General features: G+C 38.3%; 1 protein-coding gene across 2 annotated transcripts in view; it reads left to right on the top strand.

Annotated features, from left to right (window-relative positions):
- The window catches only part of cd302 (CD302 molecule), a 43712-nt gene that overhangs the window by 7224 nt on the left and 18659 nt on the right, over positions 1-17829 (top strand). For both annotated transcript variants that reach the window (XM_043693843.1, XM_043693842.1), the window contains 2 exons: positions 2763-2882; positions 11903-12085. In XM_043693843.1, the coding sequence (XP_043549778.1) occupies positions 2763-2882; positions 11903-12085 (303 nt within the window). The remainder of the gene's footprint in view (positions 1-2762; positions 2883-11902; positions 12086-17829) is intronic.

The raw sequence follows: 17829 nt of genomic DNA, 5'->3' as shown, positions 1-17829 counted from the left end.
CCCACCATATTTGTACCGAACACGATGCTATTCGAAACTAATTCCATCTGCCTGAACATGGTCAGTATCCCTCTATTCCCTGCCTGTGCATTTGTCTCTAAATGCCTCTCAAACTTTGCCACCATATCTGTTCTACCACCTCCCCTGGTAGCACATTCCGGGCACCTACCATCCTCTTTTTTTTTCAAAAAAGATGTTCTCCTTCTCACTTTAAATCTATGCCCCCTACTATTTGACATTTCCACCCTGGGGGAAAAAGACTATCATAATTTTGTTATACTTTTATGAAGTCGCCCATCTCCTCTGCTGTAGTGAACACAATCCACGTTTCTTCAGCTTCTTATAACTAACACACTCCAATCCAGGCAAGCTCCTGGTAAAACTCTGTTGCACCCTCTCCAAAGCCTTCATTTCCTTCCTATAGTGTGACACTAGAACTGCACACAAGACTGCAAATGTGGCCTAACTAAGTCTGATATGTCTGCAACATGATGTGCCAACCTTTATACTCCGTGTTCTGACTGATGAAGGCAAACATGCTGTATGCAACTTTATCTACTTGTTTTGCCACTTTCAGGGACCTATGGACTTGCATTCCCAGATGCTTTCGTGTAGCGATGCTCCAAAAGGTCCTGCTTTTTATCATATACCTTCATCTTGCATTTGATCTCCCAAAATGTGTCACCTCACACTTGTCCACAGTAAGCTCCATCTACCATTTCTCTGCCCAACTTTCCAACTGATCTGTATTCTGTAATAACCTTCTTCACGGTTTATAACTCCTCCAATTTCTGTATCATCTGCAAACTTACTAATTAGACCATCTACATTTTCATCCAAATTATTTATTTTTATTACAAATAACAGAGGTCCTATCACTGATCCATATGGAGCACCAGTGGTGACTGATTTCCAGGCAGAAAAACAGCCCTCCAGAACTACACTGTCTTCAATGACCGGTTAATTTTGTATCCCAACTTAGCAACTTACCATGGATCCCATGTGACTTAATCTTCTGGACCAGCCTACCATGAGGGACCTTCTCAAATGACTGCATAAAGTCCATGTAGACAATATCCACTGCCCTACCCTCATCTTCATCATTTCCTCAAAAATCTCAATTAAGTTTGTGTTATGGGTTGTCTTCTCATTTACTAAAAGAAAGTGGAAGCCATGATTTAGAGGTGCCAGTGTTGGACTGGGATGGACAAAGTTAAAAATCACACATCAGGTTCTCGTCAAAGAGGTTTATTCAGAGCAATGTGAAAGCTGGTACTTCTAAATAAACCTGTTGGACTAAACCTGGTGTTGTGATTTTTAACTAAAATAAAATGAATAGCACAACTGTTGTTTGTGGTGCAAATGGGTGAAAACTGGTAAGGTATTCCAAGGGAGGAAGGAGGCAGTGTGGGGGACGTGCATGTGGGAGTTTGAAGCAAGTGACAGTGTGTGAGGAAACCTATTGCAGGCAGTAGTGAGAGTGATAGAGCATGAGCTCAGGGATGAGGAGAATAAGTGTGACTGTGGCACTTGTCCTAGTGCAGCAGAGAAGTCATTGACCTTCTTATGGCAGTTCTGGCTATTTCCCTATGTGGATATGATACTGACCTCCGTAGCAATATTGAAACAGACTGTCAAGGTCCAGTGTCATGGCTTCCTGTGGAAGAGATTGCCTCTTTGCACCACCCCCTTCATGAGGACCCTCCAGATCTCTGTCAGAGAGTTGCCCTCCCATTTTGCCCTTTTCCAGCATGTTCAGATTCTGTCTGGAGAAGGACAGCTTCAGAATGCCATTGCTCACTCAGCAGCATAGTGGCCTTTTAAAGATGATGCAGGCACAAGAGATGCCATCTTTTCGAGGCTATCCACCAGTGGCAAATTGATCTGTGCATATTGCATGATAGGATGGAGCAGAATCAGATGTGAGGTGAGTTTAGTTATGTATGGCTCAGAAGCTCACGAGGCCTCACAATAAAAATCCTTTCAAAATACTCTGTGCAATTCAGACTGAACCAAAATATCGTAAGATTCAGATCCCCGAGTTGCTGTCCATTTCAGAAATGTTAACTGTGAATGCTGATGGTTTTGTCACCATAGCTTCCACAAAGAGCTGACTATTATGTTTCTGCAATACAATCTATCAAGCAGTTAAATCAACTCCTGTTCATGTTGGCTCAGATCCTTGACTGAAATTGTGCAATGAGAACTTCCAATGTTGTACTACTTTCTTTCTCTCCTGTAAAATATTATTGTCCTGCCTCACTGAAATGTTCTCAGTCATTGCTTGCGTGAAAATTGTAAACTTTGTAACAGAAAACTAGCATACAAATATATTTTTAATCCTTTTTATACTTTTGTGTACCTTGCAAATATTATTGAATATAGCTGATAGCTTGGGGGGTAGTGGAATTGTAAAATGAATATTTTGTTCATCAGGAAAACCATTTTAGTTGTGCCATTATAAAGTACTTGTTTTGAGCTATTAACTAATGTTTGAAATACAGATATGATTAAATAGAAACTTTTTTCTATTAAACTTGACAGTTTTAACGTACTTTAACTACATGTATGTGTGTTAATGATTGAAATTCACGGGCAAATTTATCATTACATTGAGGAATGCAGATAGCGTCATTAAATAATCCCATTTTCAATGTATAGGTTTTGAAGGTTGTTTTTGAAGCAATTAAACTTGCCAAACATTCAACATTTAATTGAAACCACTTTTTATATTTTGTTTGTGACAATTACTTTTCTCTCAGCCCCAGGTGCCAATATTGTCAGCATTCTTAATGAAAAGGAAAACAAGTTCATTGTTAACCAGTTTAAAAAGACTGTACAGTCTGAAACTATTTGGTTGGGCATGGTCTTTGATATAGACAGTAAGTATTTGCTTTTTTTCCATTTCATGCAGTAAAAAAGATACAGTAATTGAATTTTGCAAAAACTTTATTTGTTTTTATTGATTATATAATGTGCATCAAAATATTTGAATAGTAAAGCATAATCCAAGACTTATTCATCCTATTTAATAAATTATACACTAGCAAGTCAACTGTAAATGTATTTGCATTTTGAGCTATTATTGGTTTATTTTCCAATGTCATCTTGTGTAGGAAGCGTATTAAATTAATTGTAAACATATTGTCAAAGCAGCAGATTGTTTTTATATAAATTTAAAAACTGAGGCATTTTTCACATAATCACAAAATTCCATGCCAAAACTGATTTTTCAGTGCAACATAATTTTTGGCACGTTCTGTTAAGTTATTGTTCTGACAAGAAGTCTGCAGCTATGCCAACCACTTGCAAAGTTAATTAATTTCTATGCATTTATTGCTGCTGATTATTCAACAGTCCTTCAGATTGATATGTGGTAACTGCTGAATAGCACAGAACAACAAAAACTAACTGCATCTTTTCAGAACTAGATACTTGATCTAAATATTCAACAAAGACATTGAAGTCCAACATTTACCATGTGAAATGCAGTATTCATTAGAGTTTTAATCTCATACAACAATAAATATCTACCACACAGAAGGAGACAATTCAGGCTTTAATGTCAATGCTAGCTTTAAATTAAAATAATCCAAAATGGATTCCACCATCAACTGATGCATCTTCTGCAAGTTTTCCAAATTGAAATTTGGTAATGACACCAAATTAGGTGGGAATGCACGTTATGTGGAGACTTCAAGAGACTTAAACAGGCCAATTGAATGAACTAAAATGTGGCAAATGGAATATATTGTGAAGAAATGTAAAATTATTTACTTTGGTAGAAAAAGCACCGAAGTGATAAGACATTTCTTAATCTGCAGGTTAAGAATTGCAGATGTCCTATGGGACCTCGATATCCTTCTTCATAAGTAGTTAGCATGCAGATGCAGCAAGCAATTAGGAATGCAAATGATATGTGGCCTTCATCACAGAGGAATTTGAGTACGGGGTAAAGATATATTTCAGCAGTGCGTTAGTGAGACTTCATCTGGATTATTGTGTACAGTTTTGGTCTGATTATCTACGTACCATAGAGAGAGTGCAAGAGATTATGAGATTTATCTCTGGGATGGCAGGATTGTTTTATGAAATAAGGAGGCCTATATTCTGTAGAATATTTTGAAGAACAAAGTGTGACTTCGTTGAAACTTACAAAATATTTACATGGCATGTCAAAGTGGTTGTTTGTGTGGGTGGTGAATCTAAAACCAACGGACAAAGTCTCCAAATAAGGGGAACATCAATTTAAATTGAGATGAGGAAGACTTTCTTCACTGAGAGGGTGGAGAATCTTTGGAAGTCCCTGCCCGAGAAGGCTCTGGAAGCCCTATTGTTGAGCATGTTCAATACACTTATGGAGACGAATGACAACAATGAATATGGAAATAATGCATGACCTTGGCATTGAAGTAGATGATCAGCCATGATCTAATTGAATGCTGGAGCAGGCTTAATGGGCTACGTGACCCACTACTGTTCCTAACTACCTTTAATGCTAACTTTCCTTTAATGTTTCTGTGTTGTCTAACTTTTAACTGTCCTGTCTCCCAGTATTTCATTATCAAGTTTTGAAAAGATTTGTAGCTCAGGTTGAAGTTCTGGATGTGAGTTTGCTCGCTGAGCTGGAAGATTCGGTTTCAGATGTTTCATCACCATACTAGGTAACATCATCAGTGAGCCTCTGGTGAAGCACTGGTGTTAGGTCTCGCTTTCTGTTTGTGTTTAGGTTTCTTTGGGTGTTTGATGATGTAATTTCCAGTTTCTTTTCTCAGGAGGATGGTAGATGGGATCCAAATCGATATGTTTGTTGATAGAGTTCCAGTTGGAACCAAACAAAGACGAGCATGAGAATTCTGAGAAGCATGGCATTCCAACCAGAACTCTATCAACAAGCACATCGACTTGGATCCCAAATACAATCCTTCTGATGAAAAGAACCGGAATTGACAACGCCAAACACCCAAAGAAACCTAAACACATGCTTCACAGAATGCTCTGGTTGGATGGTTGGGAGAGCTGTTTGTTTGAGTCTCTGCATTACTGTAACAGCGAACAAACAGCTCTCCCAACCATCCAACCCAAACTTTGGGTCTGCAATGTGGACGACACCTTTGTCATCACTAAACAAAACAAATTAGAGGAAACCTTCAAGACTGTCAAAAATATCCTTATTGGCACAAAATTCCCAGAAGAAGAAAACAACAAACACTCTTCCTAGATGTCACAGTAGAACGAACAGCCAATGGGAAACTTCAAACCAGCATCTACAGGAAAACAACACATACGGACCAAATACTGAACTAAAGAAGCAATCATCCCAACACCCACAAATAAAGCTGCATTTGGACAATTCTGCTCTACAAAGAGCAGAAGTAAATTGCCGATACAACATTTTCAAGAGGAACGGGAACCCAATAAACACAGTCTTCCAATTTCCCAGCAACAAACCCAAACAAGCAGACAAAACACTCCTAGAAATCCTAGCCAAAGTCAAAGACACCTCTCAAATAACTGCCAGACTACTCAGATCTCTTGGCATCATGGTAGACCACAAACCCACCAACACACTTAAACAGCAGCTAATGAAATTGAAGGACCCTATACAGACAACAAGCAAAATGAACGTCATTTACAAGATACTTTGCAAAGACTGTAATAAACAGTACATTGGACAAACAGGCAGAAAACTACCCACCAGGATGCATGAATATCAACTCGCCACAAAAAGACATGACCCACACTCACTAGTCAAGATTAGAGTGGTGCTGGAAAAGCACAGCAGGTCAGGCAGTATCGGAGGAGCAGGAAAATCAACGTTTCGGACAGGAGCCCTTCAGGATTCCTGATGAAGGGCTTTTGCCAGAAACGTCGATTTTTTTTTTTCCAGCTCCGGGATGCTATGTTTTTCCAGAACCACTCTATAATCTTGACTCTGATCTCCAGCATCTGCAGTCCTCACTTTCACCACTCTCACTAATATCCTTACAGACGAGGAAGGACACCACTTTAACAGGGACAACATATCCAAGCTAGAACAAGCCAAACAGAGACACGCTGAAGAATTCAGAGAAGTATGACATTCCAACTGGAACTCTATCAACAAACACAGCAATTTGGACTGCATCTAACATCCTCTTGAGAAAAAGAACAGGAAATGACATCGCCAAATACCCAAAGAAACCTAAACACATAAATAGAAAACAGCACATAACACCAGCGCTTCACCAGAGGCTTACTGATGATATTACTTAGTATGGTGATGAAATGTCTGAAACCGAACCTTCTAGCTCAGCGAGCAAACCCACATCTATTATTTGATTATTTTTCTCACTGCGCATTGCTGCTTGTGAAACCTGTTTTAAAATATAATGACTGTATATTGATGGAGCGATATGTTGACTATCTTCTAACTTATTTTCAAGATCTTCTTTATCCATGGATAATAATGGATATGGGCCTAAGCTGATGACTGAGAAGCAAAATACAAGTTAATATTTAGCTATTAACTTGTAATATTTCATTAGATCAGATCTTGAAGAACAATTGATATTTTCTGAGTGATATTTATATGTTCTGAAGAATAAGTCAAAATGAGTAAAATTACATTTATTGGCTGCTTGTACTTTTCCAGGGAAGGTAATGCTAAATTTTTAAAGTACAGGATATTGACCCTCTGGCCGTAAATGAAAAGCAGCCGATTTCTAACACATCGTGCATAAATCAGTTGGGAACCTAAAGGTGATAGTCTTGTTCTGCAACTGTTGTTCCTGTCCTTGGTAAAAGAGGTTGCAGAATAGGGAGATCCTATACTATATTCTTTACATTGTATATATGACAACAATGGTATGCTAGTGCTGTAAGGAATATTGAGTTCAATGGCAGGAGAAAATAACCTCATCTAGATCGAGTGGAACTTGAATGTTATTGCACCTACATCCTTCCATCATATTCCTAATCTGGGACTTTTAGATATTAGAAAGAGCTTTGAACAGCACAGTGTTTGCAGAGTACTCCACCTCTGTCTCATTCTTGTATCTGTCAAGCCATTTAAGCTTTTGATAAATGTTGATGATGAAGAATAATGCAATTACAGTGATATTGAAGGTCAATGGATGGTGGCTAGTCTGTGTCTTGATACAGGTAATCATCTGTAATTTGTGATGTGACTGTAATCTGCCAATTGTCAGCTCAAGGCTGAACGTTAACCAATTTTTGCTGTGGATTAGTAAGTGTTATTTCATTACCAAATGAGTTGTGAAAGGAGTTGAACTCTTGATGTCCTCAGCACATAATTCTACTGTACTACAGAACTTAATATGGAGGAAAGGTTATTGATGGAGCAGCTACAAATGCTTGGACTGAAGATATTTTCCTGAGAAACTTATCCAGTGATGTCCTGAAGTTCTGATCAACCATTTTATTACTTCATTTGATAACTTCGGTCACTGAAAGTCTTTTCCTTTGCTTCACATTGGTACAAGTTTTGCTGGGGCATTTTGAAGCGCGTCAAAAATGAACTGTGGATTATTTTCACTACATTGAGTTGATGTTAAAGTTGTTGATGTAAATCAGAAAAATAATTCTGGAGAATGTTATTAATGGATTTTGCACCTTAACATCAGTCTCTGATTCAATCTTTTAAGAAGGGACATTGATTGTTTGGGAAACAGAAATAAATAACACTCCTTTAATGGGACACAAAGCAGGCTACTGCACTTTGTCATGATAGTTGCTAATCTGTAAATCTTGCTCTTAACTCCTATCTATAAATGTTTTAAAAACATCTAATAAGCTTTGTTGACGTATTATCACATTCCCTTTCCAAGATTTCCAAAGTTTGCTAATCCTTTGGACGACTTTGACATTTCCACAATATGCTTGCCAAAATTAACTTTTTCACAACTAACAGTGAACCATAAAAAGCATAATGTTAGATTCTCAACCTGTTGATGTTGCAGTAAAATAGCTTATTTACTTAGTAAAGACCTGTTCATGATATTAATGTATCCAATTTGTCAATACCCAAAATAGTTGATTATTATCACCTAAATTAAGTTCTCTAAGTTATTTCACTGATACAAATAATCTAATGCCAAAGTTAACATTTGAACTCAGGTATTCAAATTCAAGACCATTGCTGTTCACACATTCATGTTACAATCAGTTACATCATCCTTAATGTTACAAATTTAAATTAAGTGATACGGTAAAGGAATAGGTTGGGAAAAAAACATTGATTTGTCCCTTCAACTTGAATCGCGACTGCATCATTGTCAAGCAGTAGTATCTTGCAGTAGCTGAGGAATTTATGACTGAAAGTCTTCTAACACCAGAGCTGAAGAAATCAGGATGTGTGATGAGAGAGAAAACTTGAAGAAAGAAGAAACAAAGAAGTCAACAAATTAATATTAAATTATAACAATTATCATTCTTTTCTATAAAAGATCCAGTCCAAATTGTCCAGTCACTACAAATAATGAACTGTTAGATTAGATTACTTAGTGTGGAAGCAGGCCCTTCGGCCCAACAAGTCCATACCGACCCACCGAAGCGCAACCCACCCCCCCCTACATTTACCCCTTCACCTAACACTATGGGCAATTTAGCATGGCCAATTCACCTAACCTGCACATTTTTGGACTGTGGGAGGAAACCGGAGCTCCTGGGGGAAACCCACGCAGACACGGGGAGAATGTGCAAACTCCACACAGTCAGTCGCCTGAGGCAGGAATTGAACCCGGGTCTCTGGTGCTGTGAGGCAGCAGTGCTAACCACTGTGCCGCCTGAGAGGGGGTGAAAGTTTTAGTCAACAAGCTGTCAGATTACTATGGATTTTTAACATCACAACCATTAAGGAACAGTGAAATTTAAGTCAGAATGATGTGGGACATAGAGGGGAATATGCAAGAGGTGGTATCCCAGTTACCTGCTTCCCCTCCCCTGCCTTCTTTAGAGGTACAGGCTATGGATTGGAAAATGCTGTCTAAGAAGCTTTCGTGATCTTTTGCACTGCATTTTATGGATGGTACACACTGCTGTTACTTTGGTGATGAAGGGAGTGAATGTTGAAGTTTTTAGGTTGGACCCGCATCAAGGCGGCTTTGTCCTGGATAGTGTTAAGACTCTTGAGTGTTTTTGGAGTTACACTCATTCAGGCAAATGGATAGCATTTCATCACAATCCTGACTTGTCCCTTGTAGATGGCGGACAGGCTTTGAGGAGTTTGGAGTGAATTATACACCACAAAATTCAGTTCATGGTCAATGGTAACCTGCAGGATTTTGATCAGGGGATTCATCAATGGTAATGTCATTAAATGTTGAAGGGCAATAATTTAGATTATTTCTTGTTGGAAATGGCCATCTGTTGGTCCTTTTGTGGCAGGTATGCTACCTGCCACTGATCAACTCAATCCTGAATGTTATCAAGGTCTTGCAACACTTGGACACTGAATTTTTCAACATCTGAGTAGTTGTGAATGATGCTGAGCTTTATGCAAACATCAGTAAACCTATCCTGTTTGACCTTAATTTGTAAGATGATTGATGAAGGAACTAACGCTTCACTGAGAAACCCCTGCTGTCATGTCCTGGGGCTGAGATGATTGACTTCTAACAATTATGCCATCTTCCTTAATGCAATAAAGTGCTATTTAATGTTAAATTTTATTCTAGGTTAGAGTGGTGCTAGAAAAGCACAGCAGTTCAGGCAGCAATTTTATGTTGGACCAGAGTAAGGGACTCTGTTACTCTGCAGTGGATTGTTTGATGTTTATCTTGGCGACCTTCATGATATTTTCAGTACTTTGAGTGGAAAAGTATTGAATTTGTTGCCTATTCTGATGTGCATAAAATAATTACTCTGCATGCTAAACTGATTGCTGGTGCATGTGTAGACCAGCCCAGTGACAACAGCTGACTGCAACAGGCTTCCAGATTTATCTGTGAATGCACAGCTGATGTCACCATATTCTGTACTCCATGACATCAGCACATGTGCAGGTTGCCCAACCTTTTGTTTTAGAACATAGAACATAGAACAAAGAAAAGTACAGCACAGAACAGGCCATTTGGCCCACGATATTGTGCCGAGATTTATTCCTAATGTAAAATATAGTAACAACCTACGCACCCCTCACTCACTGCTATCCATGTGCATGTCCAGCAGTCGCTTAAATGTCCCCAATGACTCTGCTTCCACCATCTCCGCTGGTAATGCATTCCATGCATTCACAACTCTCTGTGTAAAAAAAACCTACTTCTGGCGTCTCCTTTATACCTTGCTCCTAATATCTTCAAACTATGACTTCGCGTACCAGTCAATCCTGTCCTGGGGAAAAGTCTCTGGCTATTGACTCTATCTATTCCTCTCATTATTTTGTACACCTCGATCAGGTCTCCTCTCTTCCTCCTTCTCTCCAGAGAGAAAAGTCCAAGCCTATTCAACCTTTCTTCATAAGGCAAGCCCTCCAATCCAGGCAGCATCCTGGTAAACCTTCTTTGCACCCTCCCCAAAGCCTCTCTATCTTTCCTATTGTAGGGCGACTAGAACTGGACACAGTATTCCAAGTGTGGCCTCACCAGGGAGTTGTAGAGCTGCAGCAAAACCTCATGGCTCTTAAACTCTCTTCCCCTGTTAATGAAAGCCAAAACACCATATGCTTTCTTAACAACCCTATGCACTTGGGTGGCAACTTTGAGGGATCTATGTACTTGCACACCCAGATCCCTCTGTTCTTCCACACTGCCAAGAATCCTGTCCTTAATCCTATATTCAGCATTCGAGTTCGACCTTCCAAAATGCATCACTTCGCATTTATCCAGGTTGAACTCCATCTGCCATTTCTCAGCCCACCTCTGCATCCTGCCTATGTCGTGCTGCAGCCTGCAATAGCTCTCGATACTATCGATGACACCTCCAACCTTTGTGTCATCTGCAAATTTACTAACCCACCCCTCAACCTCCTCATCCAAGTCATTTATAAAAACTACAAAGAGCAGAGGCCCAAGTACAGAGCCCTGCAGGACCCCACTCAACACTGTCCTCCAGGCAGAATATTTTCCATCTACAACCACTCTCTCTGCCTTCTGTCAGCCAGCCAATTCTGAATCCAGATAGGAAGTATGGGATACAGGGATATTTGGCTGACTTTATGAATGAGTCTACCATGGGATTCTCTATCAAATGCCTTGCTGAAATCCATATACACCATATCCACTGCTCGACCGTCATCAACCTGTCTTGACACCTCCTCAAAGAACTCAATAAGATTTGTGAGGCATGACCTGCTCCTCTCAAAGCCATGCTGACTGCCTTTAATCACATTATGCTTTGCCAAATAGTCATAAATCCTATCCCTCAATTTTTTCCAAAACATTGCTGACTACAGACATAAGACTGACTAGTCTATAATTGCCAGCGGTTTCCCTATTCCCCTTCTTGAAAAGAGGAACAACATTCACCTCCTTCCAATCCTCCTGTACGACTCCCGTGGAGAGTAAGGAGGCAAATATCTTTACTTTTTAAAAGTGACAGCCAATCACTTGTGCCACCTTGGCTATTTTTTGCAATCCATCACAACTTCTTACTGATTCAGTGTTGTGTAGGGAGAGGGAGGCAGTAGCTGCTCAGAAGGAAAGTAAGCTTCAATATGTTCTGCCGTGTGATTGTTTGGTAGTGCCATATTTGTGTCAGGGAGTTGCTGCTGCTTTGTCACTAGGTAGTGACATGAACTGAAGCTCTTTGTTCCTGTCCATAAGCACTAGCTCCACAACATTTATTGGCAGTTCACAAGAAATGCAGTGGAGCATAAAATGCGTTGCAAGTAGAACTGTGTCAGTAGATCAGTGTCACATGAATTTCCTGCTTGATTATACCATGCACTAACTTTTTTTTTTAGGTAGCGCCATGAGATGGCTTGATGAATCTAAAGTAAATTACTCAAACTGGGCTTCTGGGGAATTGCCTGGAGAAACGTCTGATGCCGATACATGTGTCGTTATGGACACAGGGTCAGGGAAGTGGAAAACAGTCAATTGTGATGAAAACTTTGGAAGATCAGTGGCATGTGAAACAACAACAAGTGAGTAGAATTCAAGCTAATCTTCACAAAACACCATGTTTTTTGTTTGCCATCATCAAATATATTTAAGGAAAGTTTTATTGAGTTTATCATCTCAGTATTTACTTGCATTCTTGGGAGATGCATTGTCGATTTCTGTTGCAGTTTGTTAAAGTCCGACTCAATTCAATAGATATTGAGATGTTTTATAAAGATTCTCTTGTTACCTTGTATACACTGATTCTGAATCGGATAAGTGATGCAATATTGCTATGAAGATGTGGGTACACTGTAGCTTTTTAAGAGAGTTAAAAGCTAGCAGAACTACCTGACAGCACCAAGTGTTCTGAAAAAGATATAATGTAACATTTGGTCAAACAACTTGATTAGCTGGTTGCCTGGAGACAACAAAACAAATTTGAATTAGGCCAATCAGTTTAAATTCTACCCCAAAAAATACCAAACTCCAATCAAGTTTGAACTTAGTATGTTGACAATCTTAAAGCCAGTGAGACAATCCAATGCTTTGGGGGTATACTAGGGAAAATTGAACAGTTAGGAGGAGAACTGCCAAGCCACCAACATGTATAAAATTGCCTGAAAAACACACAAGAAGATCCAAATAGAAGATTCGACAGCAGGCTGTTTTAGAAATTTGAATTTTTGGTAAATCTTAATTAGGGGGTTTTATCGGACTCGTATTATAGAAGGGGAGATAAAAGATAGGTTAGAGGAAGGAGTTATAAATAGTTGTTAGTTATTCTTTGTTATACTTTAAGAAATAAAGTAGTTAATTTTTCCTTTAAGTAGTTCTTGGCCTCTCAAATTTTCAGATTATTGCACAGGATAAATCTTTTCTGTGTTACTGGTTTAAATTAAGCAGGAGGGTTTACCCCGTGTCGTAACAATATACTTGGAACTTCAGCTGTTTTACTGGATTAAGCATTATAATAAACTGTGACACTATATTAGTTATTTTCTTAGCATCATACAGCATAGAAACAGACTTTTTGTCCTACCATGCATTGTGACTGTTTGTATTTACAGACTATATGCTATTTGAAATGCAATTTTATATTTTTACCATTTGCTTGAACATGTTTGACTTGCATAATAGGTTTAGGTACAATAAGTACAACTGACCGTCCACATATGTGATCTAAATTTGATTTCAGCAGATGGAATGAAAATCGCTTCTCCTTCATTTTTAAGGCTCCAAAATGAGTTGACCCAATTTCAACAAAGTTTGCAGTGGTCACCAGATACATCTTACTGCACTATTCCCATATTCCTGTCACTTGATTCTATTTCTGTCCAACTATCTGTCAAACTCTGACATGAATGTATTCAACAACTAAACATCATAGCTTGCTGATTTAGAGAATTCCACATGTTCAGAACACCTTTTTAAGTGTCAAACTTCTCCTAATCTCAGCCCTAAGTGGCTGGTTCCTTATTCAGAGTTCTCGACTCCCCAGTTAGGGGAAGCATCCTCCCAGCATCTATCTCACCAAATCCCTTAAGAATTTTATATGTTTCAACTAAATCACCCCTCCATTTTCTCAAATTTTAAGGAATAAAGATTTAGTTTATTCAATGTCTGATCTTAGGCCAATTTCCTCAACTTAGATATTTGTCTACTGAATTTTGAATGCACAACCTCCAAAATTGCACACAGCCTTTCTTGGGTAATGAGATCAAAACTGAGTACAGTGCTCCATATGTAGTCTCATTGACTCCCTATACAAATGCAGCAAGATTTTTTTCTTGCCTCTCTAAACTCCCAATTCCTTTACAGTGAAGTAATCTTAATTGTTTGCTGTATCTGCAAGACACCTTTCTGTAATGTGTGTATCAGGACAGGAAATCCCTCTGACTGCCAATATTTGACAGTTTCTCACTACTTAAAATGTGTTCTGATTTTCCTTTCTTTCCAAAATGGATAACTTCACATTTTCGCTACACAATACTCCATCTGCAATATTCTTCCTCACTTAACCTGGTCTAATTCTTTTTCAGGCTTTTTAATCCTCCTCATAGTTTACTTTCTCACTTAACTTTGTGTTGTTTGGAACTTTTGATATGTTACATTCAATCCGCTCACCTAAGTCATTAATACAGGTTATAAATAACTTAGACTGAAGCCTTGATCCTTGTAGTATTCCACTAATTACAGTATTGCCAACTGAACAAGTGCACTACATGCAGAAGCATCTCCTTATTGGCCCTATTAGCTACATCAAAAGACCCTTTTACCAGTTTTGCCAAACATGATAACACATCTGTCATCATAAATTATAGTATTTCTTGGTGGCCAGCAAATTTATTATCAAGTATCTAGTTACACTGTTAACCACTTGAGTCCTTTGCTACATTTTTGCTTCTTCATGACTTCTGGAATGTTCTTGTATTTTCTACCATGAAGCCAGATGCAGTAAATTCATCAATGTTTCTACCATGTCCATATTCCCCATCATAATTTCTCCAGCCTTTGGTTTTGAAGATCCAGCTTTATGCTCTAATCTCATTTTTATGATCTGTTTTGTCAGATTTTGTTGCCTTTTGCTGAATTATAAAACCCACCCACTTCTCTGTTTTACCATTCTTTTTGGCAAAATTATAAGCCTCTTCTTTTAATCTAATATCCTTAACTTCAGCTGTTATCAACAGTAATACCACTTTATCTGTTGGGATTTATTCCTTAAGAGAGTGAATAAATATGTTGCAAAATGAGAATTCTTTAAATGCCTAATGGTGTGAACAGTTGGGGAGGGGTGAATCGGTTGGCCTCTATTTTTTTTGTTTCAACCTCCCCAGTTAGCCCAGCAAACGTGTACATTCTTTTTGGGACAGTGCCATAATTAATATGCATTTAACTGTTTTCACAAGAAATAATAATAATAAGACCAGTACAAAGTTTTTTTTTGAGAGAGTAATTTTATTTCCTCAACTGTGAAAAGTAATAAAGATGCAATGTCAAGCATAAAATCTCTGACAATGTAATTTATCCTATTAGGATGGTGTACATAATGAGGGAAGTAGAGAAGGTTTTAATCTAAATAATGAGGACAAAGGCCCAAATTTGAGAACTTATGATGAGTCACATAGAAGGAAAAAAGGCAACGGAGACAGGAATTAATGTTGAAAATGATAAACAGACAATGACAAGAAAGGACAGAGAACGCAGGTCTGAGACAATCAGTGGATAGAATTAGAAATTACAAAAATAAAAATTAAGACACTGCATTTGAATATATATGGCATTTGAAACAAGATAGATGAACTAATAATATAAATTGAGAGAAATAAGTACGATATAATAGCTCTTACTAAGACATGGCTACAGGATGACCTAGATTAGGACCTGAATATTGAATGGTATGTGACATTTAGGAAGGACATGAAGCAATGGAATGGGTGGAGGAGTGCTTCTGATGCGTGAAGATTAAATATGTACAATAAAGAGGGATGACTTAAATTCAGGAAACCAGGATATAGAAGCAGTCTTGGTAGAGATGAAGATTGATAAAGGGAAGAGTTCATTTGGCGTTGTGTAGAGGTCCCTAACAGTAATTACGTGGTAGGGCAGGATATCAAGAAAAAAATAATGGGAATTTGTCAAAAATGGTACAGCAATCAATCATGGGAGATTTTAACTGACACAAAGACTAGATGGGAAAACGTAGTCTCGATGATGAATTAATTGAATATTTTTGGGACTGTTTCTTAGATCTGCATGCTTTTAGCACCAAACAGAAATATTGAACTAGATCTGATTTTGACCAATGGGATAGGCTTAATTATTGATCTCCGTGAAAGCAGCCCAATCATTATGATTGAAATTTACATACAGTTTAAGGGAGAGAAGTGTGGGTCCAAGACTACCATTTTGAATTTAAACAATGGGCAGTTATGACAGCATGAAAGTAGGCTGAGTGAAAGTGAACTAGCAGTTTGGAATAAGAGGTAGGTCAATGGAGATGCAGCAGCAACCATTTAAGGATTTATTTCAGGAAGCACAGAATGGATGATTTTAAGAAATTAAGAGTAACTCTAAGGACTGACCTGTCCTCCATGGTTAACTAAAAAAGTCAAAAATAGTATCATACTCTATGAACAGACACAGAATTGTGCAAAGATAGGTGACAATCGGAGAATCGGGTAGAATATAAACAATTGCAAAAAGTTTTTAAAAGATTAATGAGGAGGAGAAAAATTAGAGTACAAGATGAAGTTAGTCAACAATATAAAATTAGATGGGAAAGGTTCCTTAGATATATATAAAAGAGAGTTAACAAATTACGTGTTGATTCTATATTAAACAAAGTCTGAAGAACTACTAATGGAGGATAAAGAGATGGCATATGAATTGGAGAATTTTGTGTTCGTCTTCACTAAAAATAATACAAGTAACAACCCAGAATAGGTTTAAATTAAAAATTGTAAGGGAGGAAGAATTCAAGAAAATTACATTACCAAGGAAGTAATACCACTCTCTGGCACCATCTCACCTCCATCAATGCTGCCACCATGAGTCCTTGCTAAACCTCACCAATGCAGCCACCACCGATGCCACTAGGTCCCATAATGGCCTTAAATTGTTAAAACTGCAAATTGACCATTCCTGGCTCATGATGGATTTCATGCTAGGGTCTTAAAAGAAGAAACTAGTGAGATAATGGTTGCATTGGTTTTAATTTTCCAAAAGTCATTAGATTCAGGACAACTTCCTTTACACTGGAATGTAGCTAATGTAACTCTTCCTTCAAAGAGGGGAGAGAGGCAGAAAGCAGGAAACTGCAGGCCAGTTATCAGTCATAGGGAAAATATTAAAGGCTATTATTAAAGATAGAAATACAGGGCATTTGGATAAGCGCAAGGCAGTCAGGTAAAGCCAACATGGTTTTGACATCAGGAAAGCAGATGGAATGCCCTGTTTTATTGTGAGGGCAACCGAGTGCAAGAGTGGAAGGTTATACAGAGCTTGGTGAGTCTACAGCTGGAGTACTTTATACAGTACTGGTCGTCATACTTGTGGAAGGATGTTATTGTGTTGGAAGCAGTTCAGAGATGCTTTACTCGACCAATATTTGAAATATTAGGAAACACTAGATAGTTTTAGACCTCTGAAGTCACCTTTGGGTGGATATAGTGAAACACACACTATCCTGAGGGAACTTGACTGGGTGGATGAAAGGATGCTTCCTTTTGTGGGAGAATCCTGAACTAGGAGTCACAGTTAAAAATAAGCGGGTACCTATTTAAGACATTGATAAGGGATAAAAAGGGAGGGTTGAATGGCTTTTGGAATACTCTTCCTAGAAAGGCAATGGATTCAGAATCTTAAAGTGTTTTTAAGGTAAAGGTAAATTCTTGATTACCAAGGGTATGAAAGATACTTGGAGTGCAAAAATGTTGATTTTTATTAATTTGTTTATTTATTGTCATGTATATTTTGTTACAAAATACAGTGAAAAGTGTTGTATAATGTTGCCACTCCCAGGCACCATCTTAAAACACAAAAATAAACCAAAACATAGGATATAAAGGCAGAAAAATAAAGAAAATGAAGTTCACCTTTACAATCCTTGTTAAATGCTCAGCCATGGGCCTGGAGTGGCCAGCCACAAGTTCTAGCAGCATGGTGAAGGGACAAGAGTCGCCACTCTCTGGCACCATCTCACCTCCATCAATGCTGCCACCATGAGTCCTTGCTAAACCTCACCAATGCAGCCACCACCGATGCCACCAGGTCCCATATTGGC

This window comes from Chiloscyllium plagiosum, chromosome 7, assembly GCF_004010195.1.
Source record: "Chiloscyllium plagiosum isolate BGI_BamShark_2017 chromosome 7, ASM401019v2, whole genome shotgun sequence".
In the NCBI taxonomy this organism is placed as follows: Eukaryota; Metazoa; Chordata; class Chondrichthyes; order Orectolobiformes; family Hemiscylliidae; genus Chiloscyllium; species Chiloscyllium plagiosum.
This window is presented reverse-complemented; position numbering and strand designations above follow the sequence as displayed.